The sequence below is a fragment of the Dermacentor albipictus genome, chromosome 9 (assembly GCF_038994185.2).
Source record: "Dermacentor albipictus isolate Rhodes 1998 colony chromosome 9, USDA_Dalb.pri_finalv2, whole genome shotgun sequence".
Lineage (NCBI taxonomy): Eukaryota > Metazoa > Arthropoda > Arachnida > Ixodida > Ixodidae > Dermacentor > Dermacentor albipictus.
In genome coordinates, this window is record NC_091829.1 from 131,263,705 (window position 1) to 131,290,835 (window position 27,131).

At 46.9% G+C, this 27,131-nt stretch overlaps 1 protein-coding gene across 3 annotated transcripts in view; it reads right to left on the reverse strand.

Annotated features, from left to right (window-relative positions):
* Positions 1-1,412: 1,412 nt before the first annotated feature.
* LOC139049684 (transcriptional activator Myb-like) overlaps positions 1,413-27,131 on the reverse strand; it is a 343,827-nt gene continuing 318,108 nt past the window's right edge. For 2 of the 3 annotated variants that reach the window (XM_070525393.1, XM_070525391.1), the window contains 2 exons: positions 17,320-17,461; positions 1,413-3,712 (listed from right to left, as the gene is read on the reverse strand). In XM_070525393.1, the coding sequence (XP_070381494.1) occupies positions 17,351-17,461 (111 nt within the window). In that variant the 3' untranslated portion in view covers positions 1,413-3,712; positions 17,320-17,350. The remainder of the gene's footprint in view (positions 3,713-17,319; positions 17,462-27,131) is intronic. The other variant, XM_070525392.1, reaches the window with a different exon arrangement.

Sequence of the window (27,131 nt, forward strand, 5' to 3'; positions counted from 1 at the left end):
TTTCCCCAATATATCTCTAATCAATAGCAAATAAAGGCCTCTTATGTACACAATGAAATGCAATAATTATACAATTACAATACAAATAAACCATCATATAATCAGCTATACTAGCACAAGGACACACATTTCTTTGGCCCGCACCTTAGCTAAACAAATTAACTTGTGTAAGCACTTTTACGATGTCATGTAAAGGCCGCACTCGCATTTTTGTGGAATGGGAAATGTGGTATGCACACTCCTCACATGAGCAGACCTCAGCCAGCATCCGAGACACTCGGTACACCAGTGCGACACTGGTGTAGCGCTCTGTTGCAATGCTGCCTGGAATAACCTACAAACATTTGGTTTCTTGCCTGTTAACTGCAATAATCTGGCTCATGCTGTTTACCTTATTCTTCAATATCATTAAACATGGTCATGGCAACGTTTTATAAGATGCAGCCGATAGTGATGAATTATCGAGTTCCTTAAACAAAGTAAACGAGCAAAAAACAGTGCTAAACGACAGGACGAAGAGAAGGACACAGACCACAGTGCTGACTAACAACCAAGTGTTTTTATCCTTGAATAGGTTTACGAACAGACAACACAGAAGACACACAGGGACACACACGGTGCTGTGTGTGTCCCTGCGTGTCTTCTGTTGTCCAGTCTTTCACTACTGTAAACCTATTCACTTGGTTGTTAGCGCTGTGGTCTGTGTCCTTCTCTTCGTCCCATCCTTTTAGCCCTGTTCTCTGCCCGTCATCGTGAACCAACCAGCCCAAATGCGTACCCTTCTGCAAAGAAAATGCACGGTGCGCTCAGATAGGTTGCTGGAATGGCAATGAAATGAATGCTCTGTGCAAAAGCTGTTGCAGAGAAAAATTTTACGGCAGTGGCATGCACCATTTTTGGCAAGTCGTTCACAGACTATATGCTGCAGCCTATTGTTTCTTCTGGTGTAGCATGTTAGCCCCATATTTCATGAGCGAGGGAAATTATAATTATAACTCTCTGCATAATTTCCAGTGCATAAATAAATTACAATGCATGTCACAAAATCTAGCCCATGTTTGCAAGGTAACACTAGCATGTGCTTACTTTTTTTCCATTCTGAATGGTAATTAAACACTGAATGCAACCATTTGTTGCCGTACAAAGAATTTATGGTTAAAAAAGTGGTTTAAAGTTGTTTGAAGCCAGAAGGGCAAAGTTTAGGCAAATCCATGTGCTTCGAATCATTCTCATGCCAAATGAACAGCCACACTGGCGCATTGTAATCATGTTGAATTCGTTATACTAGATGGCGTCACAGGCGTTTAGTGCCAGATTTTTCTCAATATATGATCTATACAGTGGCAAGCCTGTAAGTTTTTAAATGCAAGTGCACATTTACTAAATTACTTATTTCACATGTGACAACTACATTCAGCAAATTCAGGCTCAAATTTATTAAAAGTATGGTCTTTGCATAAGAGCATACAATAATATGTGAGGCAAATGCAAAATAAAAGCTTTCACCACTCTAGGATAATCATAAGCCTCTGCCAGAACACAAGAATGCATGACACGGCACTGGTCACTTGGTATGCAATGGGGCAAAAGATTAAATCATTCAAGGGGAGAGAGCGTTTGGCTTGCATCATTATTCGGATGACGAAGTGCTTTGAAAGAAGCACAAACACATTAGGAGACAATCATCTCTCTTCGTGTGACAGTTCACATGAACAATTTGACCGAGATGTTCCAATGCTATGGCAACAAAAATTTCCAGAACGAGAAAGAAAGGCTTTCAGCACAGCTCACACAACGCCTCCTTGAGGCGGAAGTTCTGTAGAAGCATCACAGAAGCACGCAGTAAACAGTGCTTTTGAATATCGTTAATTCAGCTTCATTCATGAGGATAATTGACTGTGCTTTCATGCCATTCTCAGTGTAAAACAGAACATGGGGGGGGGGGGGGGAATCCAACCTGGACAACATTTACAAGACGAGGACTAACTGCTTATTTCTAAATTAGAACACTGGTACTGTGGGGCTCACCTTTCATCCCAATGTGACTGTTTACAGAGCACATATTGACACAGACAACTAAAAAAAGTGCATTCCTTTCATGAAGTCTGTCAGATCCTGAGAATAGAGATATTTGGTCATAGACAGCAGTCGCAACAATCGTCAATCTTAATATGCTGCATTCCTCTACGATGTTTGTCTAGAAATCTTTTGGGACAAATTAATGCAAATACAGTCAATAAAGACAGAGGTAGACAACAAAAAAGATGGTTGGAACGAAGTAAATGAAGATGAACTGAAGAAGTAAAAGAATAAAGAGAGGCAACATTTTACTCGTAAAAACCACGGTTGGCCGAACAATACTCCCATATCCATCAGTGAATTTGTGTAAAAGCAACGACACTAGAAAGGCACCTAAAGAAATGAGAGCACCACATAAGCAGTGTGCATTTTGCATTAGCGGCAATAAAGACTCCCATTCAAGAGTTGTAACAATAGGGAGTATAAAGAGAACCATGCACACACACACAAAAAAAGGTTGTTCACTGCCTTTTGCTGACCTTTGCTGGAAGCTCTAGACTGGTAATGATAACAAAACATTGGTGCTAACAACAATGATAGTCATAAAACATATTGTGACAAACTGAAGAAAGCCTACAATGGGAACCCCTGAGGAATTTTCCATGGAAGAATACATGGCAGCCTTGCGAACTGTCTGTTGTGGCAGGCCACTAACAAGAAGCAAGTCACTTGGGTGCGAAAGAAGGCAGACAAATTGTGGAGCAGCACTTCTCATGGGGAGCAATGCCTCGTTTGTATCTAAGGCTTACACTCTTACATTACGCAACTCACAGTCTATAATCTCTCCGTATGAAGTATCGCAAGATGGTTCACACGTGTCTGCAACTTGAATAAGGACATTGTGGTGAAACCGACAACACAATGTGCTGTGTTGTCTATTTCCCCGATCTCGTCGTCTGTGCTGTTTTCACCATAATGAATGTAAACTAACAAGCCCAGATCACAACGCTTCTGAATAAGGAGCGCACACTCACTCGCAGCTAGTGATTTAATCACCGAGAGACAGTGCAAGGCAACAAATGCAATAACTTGAACACGAAAGACAAGGAATGTCCACAAGAGTTTATAAAAATAGCAGGTCTTTGCATTCCCGTGGTGTAAAAGCACAAGAAAGAAATACAGCATAAAAGGGTGTACAAGTCATCACACTAAAAGCACGGGCAAGTCCTGCGCCCAATGTTTAAAAGCAGTTCCAAAAGTGATCCATTAAAAAAAGTTGTCAGCCGCTAGCCACCAAGCTTAGCTGTCCTTGGCCGCTGCTCAAAATGCAATCGCATTAAAAAAGGGACAGTGGTGCATGGGTATAAAAGAAATGCTGGTTCACGAGGGGCTAAAAGTACGCAGGGCCAAAAAAAAGGGCTCTGTGAACACGTAAAGCAGGCAGGGCTGCCACGCTACATCAAGCGGATTTGGCAATTGCAATGCAATGGTTGGTGACAAGCACAATATAAAACTGGTGCACAGAAATGTCGAGTGAGCCATAGGGCCACTCATTGGTGCCATAGACGAAGAAAGATAGTGGTCCCTTCTAAAAGTAGTGCTGGACGCCACCAAAGGGGTCCCGGTTGTGACCGTAATGCTGCAGGTGGCGCTGGTGATAGAAAAGCGGATGTGTCACCCCGGCAGAGAGCACCTGCACAAGGTGGTGCCACAAGTCAACGCTTCTCCCAAACTTGGCCACACAACTCTAATCCCGCACAGCAGTTAGGCAAGAAGACAGCTGCAACAACAATGTGAGAATAGCAAGACGCTAAGCTGCATGCACACAACACACTGGGGGAAGGAGGCCAAATAATACAAGCACATTGTTGCCTAACTTGTGAGAGTTAATTCCACTGAATGCATGCAAAAAAAAAAGACTGGCTATGTTCGGCGGGAGGCAAATGACTTGCACCTGCTACAATAAAATAAAAATCAAATTAAAATAAAAAAGATATCCTGCATCATTCTGAAACAATGCTAGTAACATCGGCATTGACAGTAAGAAGCACAGCGATTACGCTGTAATAGTCAGTGACAAACACTAAACAGAACTGAGGCAAAGTAGGATGTTTCTGCAGCCGAATATTTCGATTTGCAAGATGAATAATGTGCACAGTGTAATGTTAAAGTTTTATTGATCACAAGCTGCACAGAATGTTTCCCCACATCCTGCAGTCTGTAAACTCTGCATTATTATACTTCAATCTGCACAACATACAAAAACACAGGCAGGAGAACAAGCAGGCATGAACTTTCGTACATGCTGCAGTAGAATAATAAACAGTTACGAATTCGCCCAACTTTCATTACAGTTTGTAGACATTTGATGCCAACTCTACATGGGTCTAGTCACGTTGGAACACCTTTGAATGCAGCAAAAAATCTTGTGGAGCGAACCACGAATACTACTTCCACATGTACATGAGCATTTTTGCTACTCCTCTGTGCAGCACAGTCATGTCCATGTTTGCTGCTCACTCCTCAGCAGTTTTGTTGCATCATTCCTCAGCACCAGTAGGTCTTGTCCGTCTGAAAGTGCTGAACTAGGTTAGTGGCAGAACACTCGACTGACTGCAGCAGAAGGCGAGTTACGAACTTAGTGGCTAGAAGGTTGTTGCAACATGCTCACAAAGGCAGCTTCTGGCTTTGGGTTTTATTCAGAATACGCACTGCATTTGTAAGACTGGCTTCCCATGCCTAAATGTGCTTTGCCATAATGGAACAAACTAAAGCAGACGACAAGGTTCACATGATGCTAAACGTTTTTCTTAGGAAACGCGCAGTTCTGTGGTACCTTGGACTTGCTTGAACCTGTGTGGTAACATGCACTACATCACTAGGAACTACTGCAGAAACTGCAGTCAAAGTCTTGAAGTGACCTTCCGCGGTCGAATAAAAGACGTATCTTGCTGCAGCAACGTTTTGACAAAGGTCCTTGACAAGGACAACAATCCTTGGCCGCATTTATACTTATACCTCCCTATCCCCAACGAGATAGAAAGATAAGGGTACAGGATAGGACAGGAATAAACTTTATTTCTCCAACAGATATTGATGATTAGTACATGTTCGTAGAAATAGCACAAAACACGGCAGGTCAGCTCCCCTTATCGTTTCTGATTTGTGTGAATAAATGCTTGACGGAATGTCTTCTAAATAATTTTTATACAATGTTCTTGAAAGTAAAACATGTAGGGTTTCAAGCCTGGTGTGTATAGCTGAACTTGTTCAACTGAGACAGTCTACATGCATTTTAAGCCATGTTCCATTTTACTTGTTTTTGTAGAGTCCTATTACACGTTGTCAATGTCTTGTGTACTCATCATGTATGTTAATGAATTATGGCCACTGAGTATGTGTACTCTACCAGTAACAGGTATGTGGCCTACCATGAGAGTTTTTGCACAATGATTTATTTTAAAGGGCCCCTCACCAGACCACTTGGCAAATTTTGGTTGTTTTACATCGCAAATTGTTACATGCCCTCTCTAAGGAGCATTCCACCACAAGTATTTTCATAAATTAATTTGAAGTCTTGTGAACCCGTGATGTCTGGAGGCGAGCATCAGCGCCAACGTAGACACTCTCTCCACTTGCCCGGTCTAGCCTCTGCAAGCAACATCCCTTCCCTGTGTTCTATACTGGAGGATTGCGCGACGAACGGGGCCCCAACTTCGTTTTTGCTTTTTTTCCCCTTTCTCTCTCGAGGTTTCGCCACGTGGTGCACTTCCAGTGACGATCCCGCGTGCTCTGTACAAGAGCACCCAATTAGCGGTATAAGTCAGTGCCACAATCATGAGCACTAAGGGAAACACAAAAGGATGAAAGAACATGATTGCAGTGCTGGAACACCATAGAAAATTAACTTGATTTGTCTTCGGCGTGAGCAAACACACGACGTAGGAACAAGCAGACGAAACGGGACTACAGTCGCCGACCGATTTTCCGGACTCCGAAAATTCGGACATGCCCGATTATTCGGTCAGCCTCGCGGCACCGTCATTCTCCCCATAGACCATAATGTATAACAACTGCCGAAAGTTCGGACACCTTGCAACCTCTCGTCTGATTTTTCGGACACTCCTTGAGCCAACTCGGTCGAGAGCACCATGCACCGACTCTGACCGGTGCATGGTTCGACTTGCGGAACGCCATTTTAGTTTTGAACGGAGCTTCCTTGCTGCCCCACGAAGTGGCGCTACTGAAAATCCCCGCTCATCATCATCGTTTCTACCTGGTTAGATAGAGTGGCTCTGCAGCAGTTCCGGTTTAAGCTTCGTAAGCCATGTCAAGACAATCCAGCAGCTGATTTGTTTCTTCGCTGACGCTGCGAGCAGGCCGCGTTTTTCGTTTGTGCGACTGGTGTCGGCACAATGGTGTTTGCTTTGTGTGCTGTGTCGAGGTTTCGGTGAGCCAACGCGGCATAGGTAAACATCGCGTCAAAGGTCTAATGGCGCCGACAGTGCCCGCGCAGACTGCGCTGGGGAATGCCGGCAAGCGGGTGCCGGGAGGCCTAAGACTTGTCGCCTTCCGATGTGCTCCCTACTGACGCGGAAAATGTTCTGCCGAGACCTGCGCAATGGTTGCATTGCGATTCCGGACACCGTCTCATTTGGCAGTTTCATAGGTGCTGACACTGCTGTATTGACATGCGCAGAACTCGACGACGGCAAGATCATTCGTCAGGTTTCTGCTGCACCGCCGGAGATGACGCACCATGTGCTACGCTGCCGTCGCATGCGGAGCGTGTACAAGCAGTGACCGTGCTTTCAGCCGCTAATAGTGACCGTACGACCCTCTCCGAGTTTCAGGCTTATCTGATTGCGCGTAAACGGAACAGCGTGCCAACGGCGCATTCACGATTTCTTCCAAGCCTACTGCCGAGCCCGAATAAGTGCGTGGAAATAAAGGATTTCTTTTGTTTTTCTTAATCTGCTTTTTCGGACACCTGTTTATTCGGACATTTTCGCAGTCCCCGTGAGGTCCGAATAAACGGTCGGCGACTGTATATACCTCTTGCTATGGTATTGACACGTGTACTTATCTTTATCGGGCGCAACCACGTTTCGCCGCCTAACAAATGTAATCGCACAGCGTGGGACGCGCCTGCATGTATCCGAAGTTTCTGGGACGTTATCGATGCTTCTATCCGCTGTCTGTTGTCGCCGAACGTTATGTTATCTGATTTCATCACCTGACGCGAATGGTGTAGAACTTTGTGGAAGGCAAGCGGGTGCGAACGATTAGTCTGGAACATTCGACGACTGCTCTATAAAAGCCGACGCCCTTGACCCGCTGATCAGATTTTCGACGATCGCCGAGCGTGTTCGCCGCTATCGTTGTGCTATAAGTGTAGCCTGTTTTGTGGGCACAGGTTCGCCCAATAAAAGTTAGTTTTCTCGTTCACAGTATCGCTACTGTGTTATTCAACGTCACCACCACGTGACATCTGGTGGAGGTGCTTTGCGTTCATAAACCGGACGCCCCCACAAAGCCGTGACCCAAGCCCTTACTCGGAAGGCACCAACGTCGACAAGAACCAGCGAGGTAGCCGCAGGCTGCAAGGACTGCCCCCTGAGCACAGACTTTTGCCTGAGACGACTAGGAGGATGGCCACCAAGTCCACCCCAATGGCAGCACCAGCGTCACCCGTCGTGCTGCAGCAGCCCAGGGAGCCTCCGACGTTCCGCAGTTCAACTTTCGAGGACCCGGAAAGCTGGCTTAAGACGTACGAGAGAGTCGCTACCTTTAACAACTGGAACAGCGACGACAAACTGCGATATGTGTTCTTCACTTTGGAAGACGCGGCCAGGACGTGGTTCGAGAACCGAGAAGCCACCTTAACGACCTGGGAACTTTTCCGAAGCGGCTTCCTGCAGACATTCGCAAGCGTCGTACTCCGAGAACGAGCCCAAGCGCTACTAGAAACCCGGGTGCAGCTACCTAATGAGACGACCGCGATCTACACGGAAGAAATGAGCCGTCTCTTCCGCCACGCCGACCCTGAAATGCCCGAGGAGAAGAAAGTCCGCCTGCTGATGCGTGGTGTGAAGGAGGAACTCTTTGCCGGAATGGTACGAAGCCCACCGAAGACCGTCGACGAGTTTCTTCGCGAGGCCACCAGCATCGAGAAGACACTCGAGATGCGAAACCGGCAATTCGACCGCCGCACGAACTCGACAAATTACGCCGGAGTTCAATCACTGGCCACCGACGACCTGCGCGAGACTATCCGAGCAGTCGTGCGGGAGGAGCTACAAAAGCTGTTCCCACCATCACAGCCACAAGTGGCTTCGATTGCCGACGCCGTGCGTGAGAAGCTCCAACAACAACTTGGAGTAGCCCCTGTATCGCCCCAGCCTGAGCCGCAAGCGATGACCTACGCTGCCGTCGCACGCCGTCAAGGTCCCCCTCCGCGACCGCGCCAGGGCCCTGTCACGCCACAGTTTCGTCGTCCGCCGCCGCCGCCGCCGCCAGCACGACCACCCGTCGCCCAGCGCACCTACGCGAGGAAGACGGACATTTGGCGCGCTCCTGACCACCGCCCGCTCTGCTGCCACTGCGGAGAAGCGGGTCACGTTTTCAGAAGATGTCCATACCGGGAGATGGGACTGCGAGGTTTCGCCGTGAATGCTCCGCGCCCGCAGCAAGGTGAACGCCCCCGCGATATTGCCGACTACCTCGCCGCTACTAGGTGGAGCTCTCGACGACCATCGCGTTCGCCATCACCAGGCCGCTACCTGTCGCCGCAGCGCCGACCATACACTGGCCCAGCCCGGGGCCGGTCAGCGAGCCCATATCCGGAAAACTAAAAGCAGCAACCAATGGAGGTGCGGTTGCTGTTCGTCGAACTCACGAAGCTCCTCCGCCGCCGCAGAAGACGACGAAGAAACGATCTCGACGACATAACTACGACACGCCGCCATCCCGACGAAGTCAGGAAGGCAAGACTACACTGACGAACGACGACTTGACGACGCGACGTTCCAACTTCAGTTCAACACGACGCAGCCGTGATCTGACACCACGACCTAGCTGCAACACAAGACAAAGAACCACCGACCTCGACGTGCTTCTCGACGGCCACGCAGTCACCGCCTTAGTAGACACAGGAGCCGATTACTCCGTCATGAGTGGACCCATCGCCGCCCAGTTGAGGAAAGTTAAGACTGCATGGGAAGGCCCTCAAATTCGGACCGCTGGAGGACACCTGATTACGCCGACAGGGATCTGCACGGCAAGAATTACCGTTCATGACCGGACTTACCCTGCCACCTTCGTTGTCCTCCAACAGTGTTCACGAGACGTCATTCTCGGCATGGACTTCTTGAATCAGCATGGCGCAGTCATCGACCTGAAGTCGAAATCGATAACGCTGTCACAAGATCAAGCGATACCGCCGGAGACCTGTCATAGTCACCACGCCTTGAGTGTGCTCGAAGATCAAGTGAGCAACCCGCCACGTTCCAGCATTATTATTTCCGTCGGTACTGAAACACCCGCTGACGTAGAAGGCGTCATCGAGGGCAACCAACATCTACTGCTCGACCGTGAAATTTTCGTCGCAAGAGGGATCGCTATACTCCACGCAGGGCAAGTGGAAGTTATGCTAACCAACTTCAGCCAAGAGTTCAAGCACATCAACAAGGGCACGACAATCGCATACATCGAAGAAATTGTGGAAACCAGCAATGCCTTTGTCCTCTCGGATTCAGCCGTATCTACCCCGATGAGCATTATCCCCGAACCAGACTTCAACGTGAATCCAAGTCTTCCTATGAGTAAGCAGCAACAGATCAGAAGTCTTCTCCGACGATACAAAGACTGCTTTTCGACGTCATTGAGGATTCGACAAACACCAGTTGCAAAGCATCGCATAATAACCGAAAAGAGCGCTCGACCACTCCGCCAGAGCCCTTACCGAGTTTCGATGCGAGAACGTGAAGCTATTAGGCAACAAGTCGACGAAATGCTGCGCGACGACATCATCCAGCCGTCAAAAAGCCCGTGGACGTCTCCTGTAGTCCTGGTAAAGAAAAAGGACGGAACCCTACGCTTCTGCGTCGATTATCGTCGACTGAACAAGATCACGAAGAAGGAAGTGTACCCCCTTCCACGGATAGACGACGCATTGGATCGGCTCTGCAACGCTAAATACTTCTCGTCGATGCACCTCAAGTCTGGCTACTGGCAAATAGAAGTCGACGAGAGAGATCGCGAAAAGACTGCCTTCATCACGCCAGACGGCCTGTACGAGTTCAAGGTCATGCCATTCGGACTGTGCTCGGCGCCTGCAACGTTTCAGCGCTTCATGGACACGGTGTTAGCCGGACTGAAGTGGCAGACGTGCCTTGTTTACCTGGATGACGTCGTTGTCTTCGCCGGAAATTTTGACGATCACCTTAGGTGGCTTGCGACAGTGTTAGAAGCCATCAAGTCATCAGGGCTCACTCTGAAGCCAGAAAAATGCCGTTTCGCTTACGATGAGCTTTTGTTCCTAGGCCACGTGATCAGCAAATCGGGAGTACGCCCCGACCCACAGAAGACAGCTGCCATTGCAAAGTTCCCGCAGCCCACCGACGAGAAGGCAGTGCGCAGATTCCTTGGCATGTGTGCCTACTATAGGCGCTTTGTCAAGGACTTTTCACACATTGCGGAGCCGCTAACACATCTAACCAAATGTGATGTCGCGTTCAAGTGGGAAACGCCTCAGGCCAAGGCATTTCAAGAACTCAAACGACGCATGCAGTCGCCGCCGGTACTTGCACACTTCGACGAGGACGCCGATACCGAAATCCACACTGACGCCAGTAGCCTAGGCCTCGGTGCCGTCCTGGTCCAGAGGAAAGAAGGACTTGAAAGGGTGATATCGTATGCTAGCCGGTCGCTGTCAAAAGCGGAAAGCAACTATTCTACGACTGAAAAGGAATGCCTCGCCATCATTTGGGCTGCAGCTAAATTCTGCCCTTACCTCTATGGCAGGCCATTCAAAGTCGTCAGTGACCATCACGCATTGTGTTGGCTAGCTAACTTAAAGGACCCTCCAGGACGGCTGGCGCGGTGGAGCCTCAGACTACAAGAATACGACGTCACGGTAATATACAAGTCCGGAAGAAAACACTCCGACGCCGACTGCGTATCGCGCGCCCCCATCGATCCCCCGCCGCAAGACGACGAGGACGACGACGCCTTCCTTGGGATAATAAGCGCGGAAGACTTCATTAAACAGCAACGAGCCGACCCGGAGCTAAAAGGTCTCGTCGAGTATTTGGAAGGGAACACCGACGTTGTCCCTAGGGCATTTAAGCGCGCGTTGTCTTCGTTCACGCTACAAAACAACCTGCTCGTGAAGAACTTCTCACCAGTCCGCGCCAGCTACCTTCTTGTTGTACCGTCAGCGCTGCGTCCAGAAATACTGCACGCCCTACACGACGATCCAACCGCTGGGCACCTCGGATTCTCCCGGACGCTGTCGAGAATACAGGAAAGGTATTACAGGCCGCGTCTGAGCGCCGACGTCGCCCGTTGCGTCAAGACGTGCCGAGACTGCCAACGACGCGAGACACCACCGACAAGGCCAGCAGGATTACTACACCCGATCGAACCTCCTCGCCGACCATTCCTGCAGATTGGGATGGATTTGTTTGGGCCGTTTCCGATATCAACATCCGGGAATAAGTGGATCGTCGTGGCGACAGACTATCTCACCCGTTTTGCTGAAACTAAAGCTCTACCAAAAGGCAGCGCAGCCGAAGTGGCGAAATTTTTCGTCGAGAACATCCTGCTTCGACATGGTGCCCCAGAAGTCCTCATCACAGACAGAGGAACGGATTTAACAGCAGAGCTCACCCGAACCATTCTGCAGTACAGACAGACAAGCCACAGGAGGACAACTGCCTACCATCCGCAGACGAATGATCTCATGGAGCGCCTGAACAAGACCCTCACCGACATGCTAGCAATGTACGTCGACGTCGAACATAAGACATGGGTGTTTTAGGCTTGTAGCGCAGCTTGGAAGAGCAAAAAAAGGAAGAAGGTAGGGGTAATCAAAGGGAACGAAAAACAGAGTGAGCGCTATCTTCCAACTGACAGTTTATTTCGTGACACAAGACTACTTATACACTCGGCAAACCATATGACATCAGGAGATAACAAAGAAATGAAGACACAAAAGCGATTGTAACCAAGTGGTAACATATTCAGACAGCCTGTGGCTGCAGTCGGAGATACGCCAATTCATTGTTTGATAATGATAATGAAGGTGAGCTTACACATGCATGGCCCAGATCAATGATAGCCTTTGCTTCGATGATTTCTCTTGTGAGCTGATTACGACTGCGACCAAGAATGACGCATTCCTCTCATGACATACCAACTCGCCCAAACTGCCACGCTTTCGATAAGACATGGGACGCGGTCCTGCCGTACGTAACCTTTGCGTACAACACGGCGGTGCAAGAAACAACACAGATCACGCCGTTTAAGCTGGTTTACGGCAGGAACCCGACTACGACGCTTGACGCCGTGCTGCCGCACGTAACTGACGAAGAGAATGTTGACGTCGCTAGCTATCTCCAGCGCGCCGAAGAAGCCCGACAGCTTGCCCGCCTGCGAATCAAGAGCCAGCAGAGGAACGACAGCCGACACTACAACCTCCGACGACGCTTCGTCGAGTACCAACCTGGTGACCGTGTTTGGGTCTGGACCCCGATACGCCGACGAGGATTCAGTGAGAAACTACTCCGACGCTATTTCGGGCCCTACAAGGTCATCCGACGTATTGGCGCTCTGGACTATGAGGTCGTGCCAGACGGCATTTCGCATTCACAGCGGCGCCGCGCACGATCTGAAGTGGTCCACGTGGTGCGCCTTAAACCCTTTTACGGACGCTGACAAACTTCGCCATTTTTTTTGTTCTTTTCTTTGCTACAAGTGCTTTTGTTTATTACTTTCGTTTGTTTGCAGCATCGGGTCGATGCTTTTTAAGAGGGGGGTATTGACACGTGTACTTATCTTTATCGGGCGCAACCACGTTTCGCCGCCTAACAAATGTAATCGCACAGCGTGGGACGCGCCTGTATGTATCCGAAGTTTCTGGGACGTTATCGATGCTTCTATCCGCTGTCTGTTGTCGCCGAACGTTATGTTATCTGATTTCATCACCTGACGCGAATGGTGTAGAACTTTGTAGAAGGCAAGCGGGTGCGAACGATTAGTCTGGAACATTCGACGACTGCTCTATAAAAGCCGACGCCCTTGACCCGCTGATCAGATTTTCGACGATCGCCGAGCGTGTTCGCCGCTATCGTTGTGCTATAAGTGTAGCGCCCAATAAAAGTTAGTTTTGTCGTTCACAGTACTGCTACTGTGTTATTCAACGTCACGACCACGTGACAGTATGAAGCAAAGTAAAAACACGCAGACATTCGGTTTGTATGTTTCATTATTTCTCTAAACTTTAATTCGTGTACTGAACCAACAGATAGAACAAATAACTGATGGTGCCTTGAATAATTCTCAAAGTCACGTGTTACTACGAGTGATGTAAGAGCAAAGACATGTACGTAGGTGCACATGTGCGACTGACACTCCAGCTGAGAGCGCTGCACCCACTTTGAAATTCAAGCTCTTTCCATGGCACAAAGGGATGCAATACTTAGCAGACATGATTGTCAGAACCCACTGTACGCACTGCACTTGTCAGCTCAAAATGGGCAGACCTGGTGAGTGGTCCTTTCAGGGTATAAAGCTTTTAAGCTTTTACTACACATAACCAGAGAGATTTTAGCAGAGACAAAAATTTAGAAAAGGCTTCTTTTAAAAACAGTAGATACAGAAGAACCTCGTTCATAGTTCTGGAAAACGACATACTAACCGCCAAAATATACGATCTGAAGTCCCTAAAAAGTTTGACAGACTCAATTGTAGTTGACGTGAAGCGAAACGCAAATCCTTGCAGCAGGAAACTCGTGTTGTCGTTTTTGCAGCTTGCAAGCTTACGTTTGCAATCCTTGAATTCGGCATGGACCAGCAGTTTCTTCGCGCAAGGTATTTCGGCGGGAAGTGTTGCGTGCCCTGTTCTTCACAAATCGTTGTGGCATGAGTTGCCGACCTGTATCAAGCTGGTGGGGGCTCGAGCTACCGAAGACGCACATTGTCTTCCCCCATTGCATATTGTCTTAAGATGGCGATGAGAAGCCGAAACACAATCAAGCTGGTAGGGGACGCTGGAATACAATGCCTACCACGCCATCAGACACGACGCTCACTTCACACCACCTGCAGCAGGGAACGGCGGCGTGTTTCAGTTATCACCAATGAAAAACTTGCAGTATACTTACAGCAGCACTCCACCTAATGAAACAGTACTGTGAAACAGATAGGTGAAGAGACTTATCGCAATAAGGCTGGTGGCGACAGCTGTGAATGCAGCATATGACGACCCGGGAAATATTCTGGTACTGGAATAGGAAACCAAGTGCATGCTGGCGTTTTCAGAAGCGGCTAAGTATTGCAGGGAAGCTTCTGTTGGGCTACCATTCTTGGCACGCGCATCTCGTGCCTTTCCTTGCTTACATGGGATCTAGTGGCCAGAAATTGTACCACACAATTACAGTCTGGCAATGTACTGAACGTCGGTGCCAAAAGATTGTGTTTTACGAGAACTTATGAACTGGTAAAAAAAGAAGTGCAATACACTGGGTGAATTTAATGGAAAAGGGTCAAATGACCCATTGAGCGAAAATGGCAGCATCTGTCGTCTATAGCAGTGAAAAGGTACCTAAGCTTGCACTGCCACTGGCTACGACACCACGTCATGAGCTGCGCCTCAATGCAGCAGGACAAGCGAAATAGAACACCTTCTACCAAGCTAGCACACCAGGTGTCGCGTGAGGGGAAAGGGCTATGTCACCCTTACTCGGCACAAGCGCTCCTCAACAGAGCCAAGCCAACACCGCCTAGATAGCAGGCCCGTGCACTCTGCTTTATGACATCATGCTGCATGGACTGAAATTTCCACTGTCAAGCCCAGCGTGACAGAGGCAGTAACGTCAAAATCACCGCAGCTTACTTGGGAGCATCCCCATTAGATTCTATGGCAGTGGGGCAAGGTAGCATGACGTCATGGATCGAAGTGCACCAGCCTTTGTGCTATCTAAGAGGCGTTGGAAGAGTGAGCGAAAGGGCGGTAGCGCACCAGGTGTTGCCTGAGGGCATCAGTGGCATGTGGTGCCGGCATCGCAGGCTGCCGCTGCTTGCTGGCTTAGGCAGCACATACATCACTCGCAACGCAAGAATCGAAGGACCGTTCATTCAATTGGACATTAATGCTTCCACATTCACCATAGAAACACTTAGGGGTCCTCAGACCTTAGTTTTTCTCTTGATCGCAAATGTTGGCGCCAGTAAATTGCACATAACGGGTTCGTATCAATGAGGTTCTGCTGTAGTAGAGAGATTAAAGGCAACAACTTGGAGCCGAGATAAGATGCCCCGAAGTGTATTCTTGTGCAAAAGAGCAGTACTACAGTGAAAGCCGACTAATCCAAGAAATTTGGATTGATGGATAATTCGAAGAACTCTGTTGGTTCTGGCAAAGTCCTATGCATTTGAATATTGTCGAACTGGTAAAGCGCAACAAGGAAATGAAGAAACAGCCAAGCCAACCAAAAGAAGAAACAGACTTTGTTCTTCAAACTGTATTGCATTCTCAAACTGTACCAGCGTGAGAACGCAATATGCACCAACTCACCCAATCTACAACACTTGTGAATGGAGAAAAACTTGTGCGAATTTCAACTCTGAAACCTGCACCATGGTTATTTCAAACAAAATCTCTCACCCAGTGCGCGTTACTGCGCACTCAGCTCACGCTAGTCTCAGGAGTTAAAAGGGAGGTGGAATTATGGGCACCTCCATTATTTGGAATGAAGTGGGTAAGGAATGCACTGCAACTCTGCTCAAATGGCCATTTCTATGGCTTTGACAACTTGGGTCAGCTTATCACAGGTTCCACCGATTGTGCAGTGACTGAGATCTTAAGCGTAATGTTTTGCCAAGCCCACACTCGGTTCCCAGAAATTGTCGACACACTTGGTAGTTCTTTTACAGCTTGTGTTTTGGTTTTCTTCTGGCAAGCTGCGAACTTGTACAACTTTGACACTTTGTTGTGAAAGTCAAAGTTTATTTTCTTTTCAACGAAATGAGGGCGCCAAGACAAAAGGCAAGAGCCTGACAAGGTCCCAGTCACCCACTCCCCCACATAGCTTCCATATTCACCCTGTAATTCTCCAACTTCGCCAGCACAACTTCAAAGGTACATGTACATGAGCATTCTAGTTGTGCAGAGTTGTTGCAACACTGTTGCATTACTTTTATGCAGCGTCAAACTGGGCCCGAGCAAGCATTTGCCAGACCTGATGCAATTACAATCCGAGCCACAGATTTTGATAATCACGTTATTATGAGAAACTGTTCTGTCCACTCCGTTTCTTCCTGCCCTTTTTTCCGCTCAACGACACTACACATTATTAATAGAAAAAAAGTTCTTCAAAGTGAAAGGCACAATGCAACAGTGCTAGGAGAGTCCATTAAAGTCCACGTGTCGTTAAAGAGTGTTTTGGAGCAGACAACACAACAGTGGCTCCACACTTCTTGACGTCACACAAGCATGCCAAAATGACTGGACTCTTGCTGTTTGTGAGATGGGCTTAGAGGAAGTGATGTCAAACTAAAATGTTTGGTTAAAATGTGTGCTTAAAGGCCCAGCATTTTTTGTGTGTGAAAGAACATTAGGCCCTTTGCCCTCAGTTAAAATGACAAACTGAGAATAGTTGGATGACTACACCCAGACCCTTTTCAACAATGTGTGCTTCATTAAAAAATAAATGATGAGAAACAAACACGAACCGTGAAACAGGATGGGCGCCACATGTTTCTCAGTGTGTGTGTTTTTCCCCATTTGTTTCCCCAAAGCACTAAATGGCTCAAAGCAACACTGCGCTTAAAAATGCATCATCGCCATTAACAGTGTGCTAGCAACCGGCCTACCAGAGGTCTCGCAGTGCCAAGTGCTAGATGCCAAACAGCAGTGAGAATGGAGTCACAAACAAGAGCAAGTGATCACTGCAGCACGCAAGCAGAGTGCCATGCAAGGGAGTGGTGCAGTCTACACCACCGCAACGCATGCAAACAAACAGTGCAGATTTTGTGCAGCCACACTGGGGGGCACCCACGTATGGTGGAGGGACGTACCGAGGAAGGGATTGTGCAAGCACGCCCTCTCTCAGAGGTTCAGTGAGCGCGGCTTGAGGCTCAGCATCCACTGGCGGGCCTGCTGCGTCAGCTCCAGCTGGTCCCGCGTCTTTCCACACACCAGGGCACTGAACTTGTCCAACTGGCGTGGCAAAAAGGCACGGGTTACCTCTACAGTTTAGCTGCAGCAAAGTGCGCTTCCCACACAACAGCTATGTGGACCCACCAGCTAGCTATGCTCCTGCCTCAAACATGACTCTGGGCGTTTCAAAGAAAAAAAATATTTTAAAGTTATCAATGACAAATAATTTATTTCCAATTTTTGAACCATCAGTGTCACACTGTGACAGTCCAGAGGGTGTTAATGCCACACACCATTTTGTCACCAGTGTTGCCCGACAACCAGTCAGCTCGTAACGATCGCCGCAGTGCACCATACACACAAATTCATGGTGCATCCACCTTGGTGGTGAGCACGACATTACACCAACACGAGCGCCCAAAATACCTTGCCAACCGCATGTGTCAGTGTCGGCATGACAAACATCTGAAATCAGGGCGAAAAAAGGCGTTGTGTGGAGCAATGTAGCAAGTGCAGATGGATGCCACTCGTGCTGAAATGAAGTCAAGAGTCTGACCAAATTTTGCCTGGTCTGGAAGAATCATGGCAAAAAGCAATACAGACAACGACCAAGGTGTAACAACCTGACAAATTGACCTTCACATGGGAGTCTTGTTCACAATGAGCCATTGTGAACAAGGCTCTTGTGTGGAGGTAGAAATGTCAAGTTTTAAATAATGTTTAACCTTGGACGGTCTGTGCTTTTGTTTTTCGCCAGAGAGCTCAAATGTCACAAGTGGACATGTGGCGACATAGACAGCGGTCCCACTGCTTTGTTCTGAGCTCCCTTTGGCGTGCACCATGCACAATTTTCAATGTACTACTCGCAATGTGTTCCCTAACCCTTGAGCTCAGCTGGAACTCTGCACTTTGCTTCTTCATTCCTACTTGCCCTCCAGGTGTCGCCTGTTCACTTCCCTTACGGTGGCCAGTGAGGCGTGGTTAGAGTTGGCCGCCGAGGGGCTCAAGCATGCAATCCTCTTGGTGCAACACATCCAATTGCTAACGCTTAAAGCGACTTGCATCAAAAAACTTCAACATGAACCATTAACCAACTAGCCCAAATTGCCATCTGAAACACCACGGAAGATGGCTTACAGATGGCTGCTTCATGCACACTGCTGCCTCCTTGCAAATGGTACATTTCATGTGAGCACTGATTCCTGACAATGCCTGTCAAGTAGCATTATGTTTTCTTCATCGGTTATTTATTTTGCTCCCTAAAGCTTGCCATACACTACTGCATGTGGCTGCCTAAGCAACATTTCAGACAAGTCTAATTTCCTGTACTTTTTTCTACAGCACTACTACCAGAAGCAATGTACAACCCCCGAAATTCAGGATGCTGTATCATGACCTACTCATTTTTTCTGATTTATTTCATGCACACAATGTTCAAACTGCCGTGGCAGTTGATCAAGCTTACTGCCAGTAAGTTCACACAAGTGGTCTTCCTCAACAATCGAGCCCTGGAATCGTACACGAGCTAGACAACTAGATTGTGAATGCCTAGTAAGGTCTTCACAAGGGCTAGGTGGTTCATATTTAGAACCATGTTAAAACAGCACAAATAAAACAAGGACAATTCGACATCCACCCAATCCTAGCAATTCCTACAAAGGAAACCCATATTGGTTCCTCGAAAGAAAAGCCTCGCAGTTGAAGAAAAATTCGTCCTGGTCTGGGACACGAACCTAACTTTGAGTTAGCGCAGATGGTAGAGCGGCTGCCCCGGAAAGGCAGTGGTTTCAGGTTCGTGTCCCAGACCAAGACAAATTTTTCTTCACTGTGAGGCTTTTCTTTCGAGGAACCCATCTGGGTTTCCTTTGCAGGAATTGCTACGATTGGCTGGATGTCTAATTTTCGCTTAATTAATTACTTCTCTCAACCTCGTGGGTTTCCGTAGAACTATGACGTCAAACATAAAACAAGGACATGAAGAAACAAATACAATAGACAAGCGCTGACTGCCAACTGAAAGTTTATTTGAAATTCTCCAGCCATTTCATACCTTTTCCAGCATAGACATGAAAGATTATGATGTAGCTGTTTTTGTAGATGTATGTGCGACTGGCATACGCGTACCTATGCTGGAAAAGGTATAAAATGGGTGGAGAATTCTCAAATCAACTTCCAGTTGGCCGTCAGCGCTTGTCTGTGGTATTTGTTTCTTCATGTCCTTGTTTTACTTGTGGATTTTGCAGGACCAAACAATGGCAGAAGGACTGGCTGTGGTGCTAGTTCTACTACTTCAGGAGAACATTCATTTGGGCTAGATGGTGCATACTTGAATTAGGAAGGAACAGCGCCAACTAAGACGAACACAAGAGGGGAGAACGACACAGGACAAGCGCCAACTTCATCTAACTTTATTCACCGAAAATTCAGCAAATATAGGAAAAACACAGACATGCGCACAATGACCATCATGCGTCATCTGCCAAACCGCTCCAGATATGACATTTCACTTTTGAAGAGGGTCACGGAAGTATCACTTACACAGTTTTTTCCTCTTTTCTTTATATGGAATGCTTCTAAAACCTCACGTGCCTTAGTTTCCCTACTTCTGCCAAGAATCTTTATCGCTCCGAACCGTGGTTCACACTTCTTGCAGTACTGGCATTGTCTTTGTGGTGAATGTTCTGCCGCTTGGTCACACACGGTGCAAGTTGCGCAATGTTGCGAACATTGCGCAACTTGCACCGCAACAAGCGGCAGAACATTCACCACAAAGACAATGCCAGTACTGCAAGAAGTGTGAACCACGGTTCGGAGCGATAAAGATTCTTGGCAGAAGTAGGGAAACTAAGGCACGTGAGGTTTTAGAAGCATTCCATATAAAGAAAAGAGGAAAAAACTGTGTAAGTGATACTTCCGTGACCCTCTTCAAAAGTGAAATGTCATATCTGGAGCGGTTTGGCAGATGACGCATGATGGTCATTGTGCGCATGTCTGTGTTTTTCCTATATTTGCTGAATTTTCGGTGAATAAAGTTAGATGAAGTTGGCGCTTGTCCTGTGTTGTTCTCCCCTCTTGTGTTCGTCTTAGTTGGCGCTGTTCCTTCCTAATTCTAGTTCTACTACGTTAACTCGAAAACTTAGCAGATATAGGGAACCAAGAAGAACCAACTCCACTACCAACTGGTCGTTTCTCTCAACACACCATTGATTTATACGCTTATTCGAGTGCATGCAACACGCCATTTCTTGATAGGAAAGCATGAAGGCAAATCAGAAAGAACTTCCACACTTGTCAGGTATAAGCATTCAAACAATCAGCTTATAAATTGTTTGAGTGTTTAGAAAAATAAACAGTTAATAGCAGCATTCGTCCCGATCGGTTCCCTGCTTCGAAATTGCGCCATGTTTTCCAGTGACAGCTTGCTGTCAGTAACGCTTCAACATGGGAATTGTCAAAACATTGGGCAGAGATATCCCTTGGTCAATCACTGTTGATCACTCAGTCAGCTCATGTCTTTCATTCTGGCGTTGTTGGCTTTGCCACAGTGTTTGTTTAAACATCTAACTGTACTTGGCCAAGGAACGTGGCCAGAGCTTGAAAGACTGCGTGACCTATGTTTTGCTTCATAAATGCTCACATGTATAGCGTGCATGTCACACATGACAGCACCTGGTTATGGGAAAGCTTAAACACTCATGGTGTCTGCATGTTCTCAACTAGATGAACTAACAAATGAAGGCCTTAGGTAAAACTTCAAACAAGAAGCTTGTGGGGGGTTGACAGATGCATTTTTGTCAAAACCAACAAATTTGCTACAATTGTTACCAATATTGAGGCTTTCAGTGAGTTGTGACGATACAGCAGCACCAGCTTTAGGCACAACAACCTGGACACAGTCAAACCCACTCATAAGAAAAAATTTACTGAAAACTGCTGGCCACATTGACACGCATACATTGTTTCTCCTTCGCCTGGTGACCGCTCGTTCACCTGCTAACTGTTGATCTCATGGCGCACCCACATCCATCGCAACATTCTCAATTGTTGTCTATGCTGTCACATAACCTTATAATCAGATTGCATGTGCGATGTGAATAGTGTTGCAGATTTCGGAAGGATTGCAAACATAAGTGATCAGGCGGGAATTATTGATGAGTCGCATCGCATATAAATAGCCGATGCGTCTGACCCGTGCACAAAATTTTCGACAATCGACGCATTTGTTAGTCACTATCATTGTGCTTTGAGTGTTATTTGTTCTTCCTGGGTGCATGTACGTCCAATAAAGAATTGGATTCCCGATCCACCGTTTTCATTATCGTCTGCTTCTTCACTGTCACAACAATGTGACAATATCATTTCATTGGCAGGCCTGAGCTTCAATGGCCTCCATCAAGCATCGGGCGACAACATCCCTACCCTTGCCGTCCTCGATTGCGTTGCTCTTTCCTTGACACACGTCCTGTCACTCTATTAGACAGCAGCTTATACAAGACAAAAACATACCGTGATTTGCGCTAGCGAATTACGTATCACAGGACCACGTGCCACAACACAGTTGAAAGCCGAATGAGCATTGGGATGTTCAACAATAAATACAGTGACACCTCAATATAATTCGAAGGCTGCCAGACCATAAAATTATTTTAATTAAGCAGATTTTCGAATTAACCAAAATGAAGAAGAAAAAAAAAATTATATATGATTACTGATGCGGGATCGCTTGGTGCGGTAGTTCGCCACCCCAAGTGCCATGTACCCCAGCTGGCTCACAACACGAAGCACATAAAAATCGCCACCGCTGCACTCAACAAAGCTGCAGACGACATTCACGGAATCGATAACCGCCGCTAAAGTGTGTGCGAGGCTGCTTGACTCCAAAAATTCAGAGTTGATGGATATTCCAGACTTTGTGAATGCACGGTTCCACGGGTGAATTGAGGCCTCAAAGTTCAATTTTCAAAATTAAATTGCTCATTCCGACCCACACTACCCGTTCTTGGAGGCTGCCATGATGGATTTTTTCCTAGTTTGGCTTTCAGTGGCCTGTTCTATAGCCTCCAAGATTGGGAGGCACAAGCTATCAGAAATAGAGCAAGCGCCACTCTCTAGTCTCAGAGGACATGTCCGCTCTTCCTTGGCTGACAAAAAGCTCCAGGGGACGGCACTTTTTCTTTTTTTTTCTTTCTGCTTTCTGTCAACACTATCGTCACAATAACTAAATGCGTGATCTGTTTCTTGTTTTTCTTTTCCCCTAAAAGTGCTGGTTGCTATTTTGCACAAGGTGTGTCCACTGAGCAGGTGTGTCTCGCAGATGTTGCACCTTTATGGGTGTTTGTGCAGCTCGGCATTTGTGTGAGCGAGCCCACTTCCTGTGCGTTCACGAGAGTGGAGTGGTGCAAAGCTCGTTTCTTCGATCTCCATGGCGAACTCCACTGGCGGAGATCGCCAATGCAGTGACACTCTTGTCAGACCGTATACGGAAACAACATCACCCTTGCGCAAATCCAAGCAAGTCTGATTGCCTCTAAGTGTAGTACAAGCAAGGCATTATTAGAGCTTTTTTTTAAGCTGCTCTATGCGTAGCAAGTTTTATTTTTTGGCTGAATGAGTTTTTCGGACCACCGTGTTTATTCGACTCTAGGCAGATAATTTTTTTTTTTTTTTTCGAATAATCATATACCAAACTCGAGGGTCGGCTTAGATTGGAGGATTTTAAAAAACGCTTGAAACTGATAAATATGGTGCATAGCTAGTGCCATCTGGAAAAGTCAATATTGCAACCACTACTAGCCACGCCAGTAGTCAAAATGAAGTGCATGAACGACGTTGCCATTCTGATTTGTGTCGTATTGGCATGCGGCGTGGCGTTATCGTAATGGCACTAAACAGGCAATGCCACTATACTGCCGCTTTCAAACAAAAAGGTGTGCTAGCCACAGAGGCGTCGTCAAATGTTCAAGCCAAGTGGGACTTTGGCATCGATGAGAAAAATGTCCATCGTTGAGGGGGCAACGGGAGATGCTTTTTACGTGCACTGGCTGCAACGAGATGACAGTGATAAGGAAGATAGCGATGTGGAATGAGCTCGGCATGCTCATATTAGATAAATGTTGTTTTCATTTTGTAAACGCTATCACTTTTTTTGTTCGGCCTAAATTTCAGGCAAGTGTAATAAAAAAAGTTTTTTTTTTTTTTTCTTTCTCCTGGCCTTGGACTTTCGGGGATCTGCTTAGAATCGGGGCCAGCCTATACTCGCAGACAACTTTCTGCGGCATTGAAGGGAAATCTACGTAGTCAAAGCGCACACAAATGAGAGTGCTTCTGAAAAGAGTCCCATGTTTTCATCCACGTTAGTTTAAGCTGGGAAAGAGAAAGCATAAACTCCTTATCAGCAACAGTTATATACGATAAAACACACCACTGAACATAAAAGTTAACTTATTTTACGGCTTTTCCCTTCTATGTCTGAAAGGGAAAGCAGCGTCGATTCAGCATCTATTCTGAGTAACGAAAGCACCGGCAAACGCTGGTGGACTACTTGGCGTGGTAACACATGTGCAGAAGCTCCACCCCCATAGATTTCCATTCATAACCACAGAAGGTTGTCTGCGAGTATAGATTCGAGTAAATAAAGAATTTTCCGGTCACCGCAAGGTCTGCAAAGTCAGTCAAAGACTGTATGTGGCACCCTTACCTAAGAGTCGCACGTTGCTGCCAGCCAGAAACTACAAATGATCCAGATAGAGCTGCGCGGGCTATTCAAATTATTCGATAGAATTTGCATCGAAAAGTACAGGAAACCTCAAATTATTCAGATTAACTGAGCTAATTTGAGTCAAATGAATTGAAATGCGAAGAACAAGCACATAGCTCATTCAGTGTCAATGAGTGAATGTGTCCAGTGAAACCAAGTGTTTGCGCTGTTGCCCACGTATTGAAAAGCGGAATAGGATTAGTTTGTATGCATTGTCTGTTTTCTCTGCTGTCACGTGAAGTGACCTGATGTACATTCCGTGAACGATTGTGTGTATCCAGCAGCCTTTCCGCTCTATGCGTTACTGGTGTTCTACTTCCTCTCGACTAGCACATGAGCTACATGATGCTAACATCATGTCCACCACTTCATTTCCATCCACATTTTGTTTCACCGACCCAAATACTCCTCTGCAGCGTTGAGAGAGTGACTACCAATCATGGACTCTTGTTCCTCGAAGGGGTCCGAACCACCCCTTGGGTTTGGTGAAAAAACATGGTACGCGGATGCCATACACTGCTGTGAACTGAACTGTAAGCTGTCAGCTGAATTTTGCAGCCGTGAAGGGCGCTTGGAGCTTGCAAGCGGAACACGAAGTCACCTTTTTCTTAAACATTTTCTTTTGAACAGAAGCCTTCTCCTCACTCTTTTTGGGCTGCAATATTTAATAAATAGTAGATTGGCTATTGTCCAATAGATTGCATCAAGCAAGAAGGTTGTTTGGATTAGTGCGGTTCTTCCTACTGTTATTGCATATATTTATTGACACAGTTTAACAGGGTGTCTACCAAGTTGACATTTCCAAATTCCCTGAGTTTTCCAGGTTTTCCCTGAGCACCTTTGCAAAATTCCCTGAATAAGCCAGAACTTTGTTTTATGTCAAGGCAGGCTGACACCATGTTGCTCAGTGCTGTCATTCTCTAGTAAGCATGTTGAAACAAAGAAATGACTAAATCCAGTTTGAATAGTAAGGAGTAACACCTATTTTATTTATAAAGAAAACAGAGGGCTTAGCGAAAAAAAATGGCAAAACCCATTCCAAATTGTGTCGAACTATTTCAAATACGAATAAAAAGGAGATGCATACATAAGAAAATATTTTTGAATAAGAGCTATTTTTATCAACTGATAGCAAGCTTATCAGTATGAGGCCTGAACTTTGTCACGACTAATATTCTCTATCTGCAGCTGGAAATTCAACCTCAACTGTCCTGACATACTCTCAGCCCGTACACAACATCTCAGTGTTGGGTTTCCCTGCTTTAAAGAGTTTATTTTGGTTTCCATGAGGAACACCTACATCTTGGTGTCAGCCAACACTTTGTTTCTTGAGCTCAAGCTCCCTCAAAGAGGCGGCGGAGCGCTTCCTTTCCCGTTAATTCCTCGATGTGTCGGTCCTTTCTGTTCTCATCCTCCTCTTGCCACGCGTTCACCCCATGGATCATTTGAAGCATCGTCTTGGTCAGTTGTACAGTCAACGTCCGATCTTTCGGACTCCTATAGGGATCGCAAAAACATCCGAAAAATCGGGCAGTACGAATAAAAATGAATGCATGCCTTTTACAGCCCTTAAGAGCTAAAATTGCCACAGGCACACCCAAAAAAGCTCCTAAAGCCTGCCAGTACACTCATTAGGCATATCGGTGCTCGTACTGTGACAGGAGATGGGGCGCACACGTGTATAATTAAGGAATACATACTGTGTCCCTTGACCATTGCCCCTTCCCACGCTTGTTATCCTTCACCGCGTAACACTTCTGTACTAAGGTAAAGCTAACTTTCGGAGACGCATTACGCAACGCGTTGTGCTCTGCGAGCTTCAAAGCCAATCGCGAGGATTACAAAGGCGGAGTAGTCGGTGCCATTGCTGACAACGGCAAATTCTTTCGATGAAAAACACAGCACCGCACCGCAAGAAGCTTAATAGCGAGCGGAGGAGCAGCTAGGCCTAACGTTGCCACAGTGATGGCTACAGCTGCCAGCAGATCTGCGTGCGAGAGTGCCGGTTCGAGGCGGCGAGATAATCAAAATGGCGGCGGCGGTGGCTTTGATTAATGCCATTTGGGACACGCAGTCAGGGCAATACACATTGACTATATGGAGTACGTGGTGGTGTTGCAAAGCCGTGCGAATTATAGGGAACGTTCGAAAAGTCAGGCGTCTGGAAAATCGGCTCTTAACTACTATGGCAATACCTCGTGCCGATGACACGGCGTCAATGACGATACGTTGCAATTTCTCTGTTACTGGCGCCAGCATTAACACGACTTCCGTTCCCTTTCAATAAAGTTACAGCTAATTTTCCCTGATAAAAGCACAAATTCCCTGAGTTTTCCCGAGTTTTTCCAGACTATTCAAATTCCCTGAGAATTACCGATTTTCCCAGTTTTCCCGGTTGGTAGACACCCTGTTTAATAAACAGGCTGAAGCAAGTGAAAATCTGTGTTTCAAATTTCGATATGAATTACACACTTCCAGAAGTGCGACTATCGTATGCTCACACTCACCCGCGATACCGATGCAGGTATCACGGGTGACTTTGGCTGCACTGTTGATCAGTGTTGTGGCCGTCGGGTCTCGCTAATTTCTGTTAGTTCTGAATAGTCAATTAGCCTCGAACCATGTAAGACTTGAAGTGAGACTAGATGTATGCTAGCAAGTGCATACTCACTCCTGGCTAGATGCCTTGGCAGACTTTGCTTCATGTTAATCGACTGAGTAAAATGCGTAATTCGGATTCAGCTACCATCTATTGGTCAAGCTGGTGCAGGAAAAAGGTGGGCTGCATCGCACAGTATGGCCGGACTGCAGCATAGTGCGAACGTGCACTCTACCCCTGTCAGGCGAACAGTTGGCCACCACAACTGCACATAGCTGCATATGCCACATAGCGTAGATACTGCGGCTGCTGCAGGGTGCCGTGGCTCAAAGACCGAACACCAACCTCCAACGAACGGGTCATCTGCTTCCTGA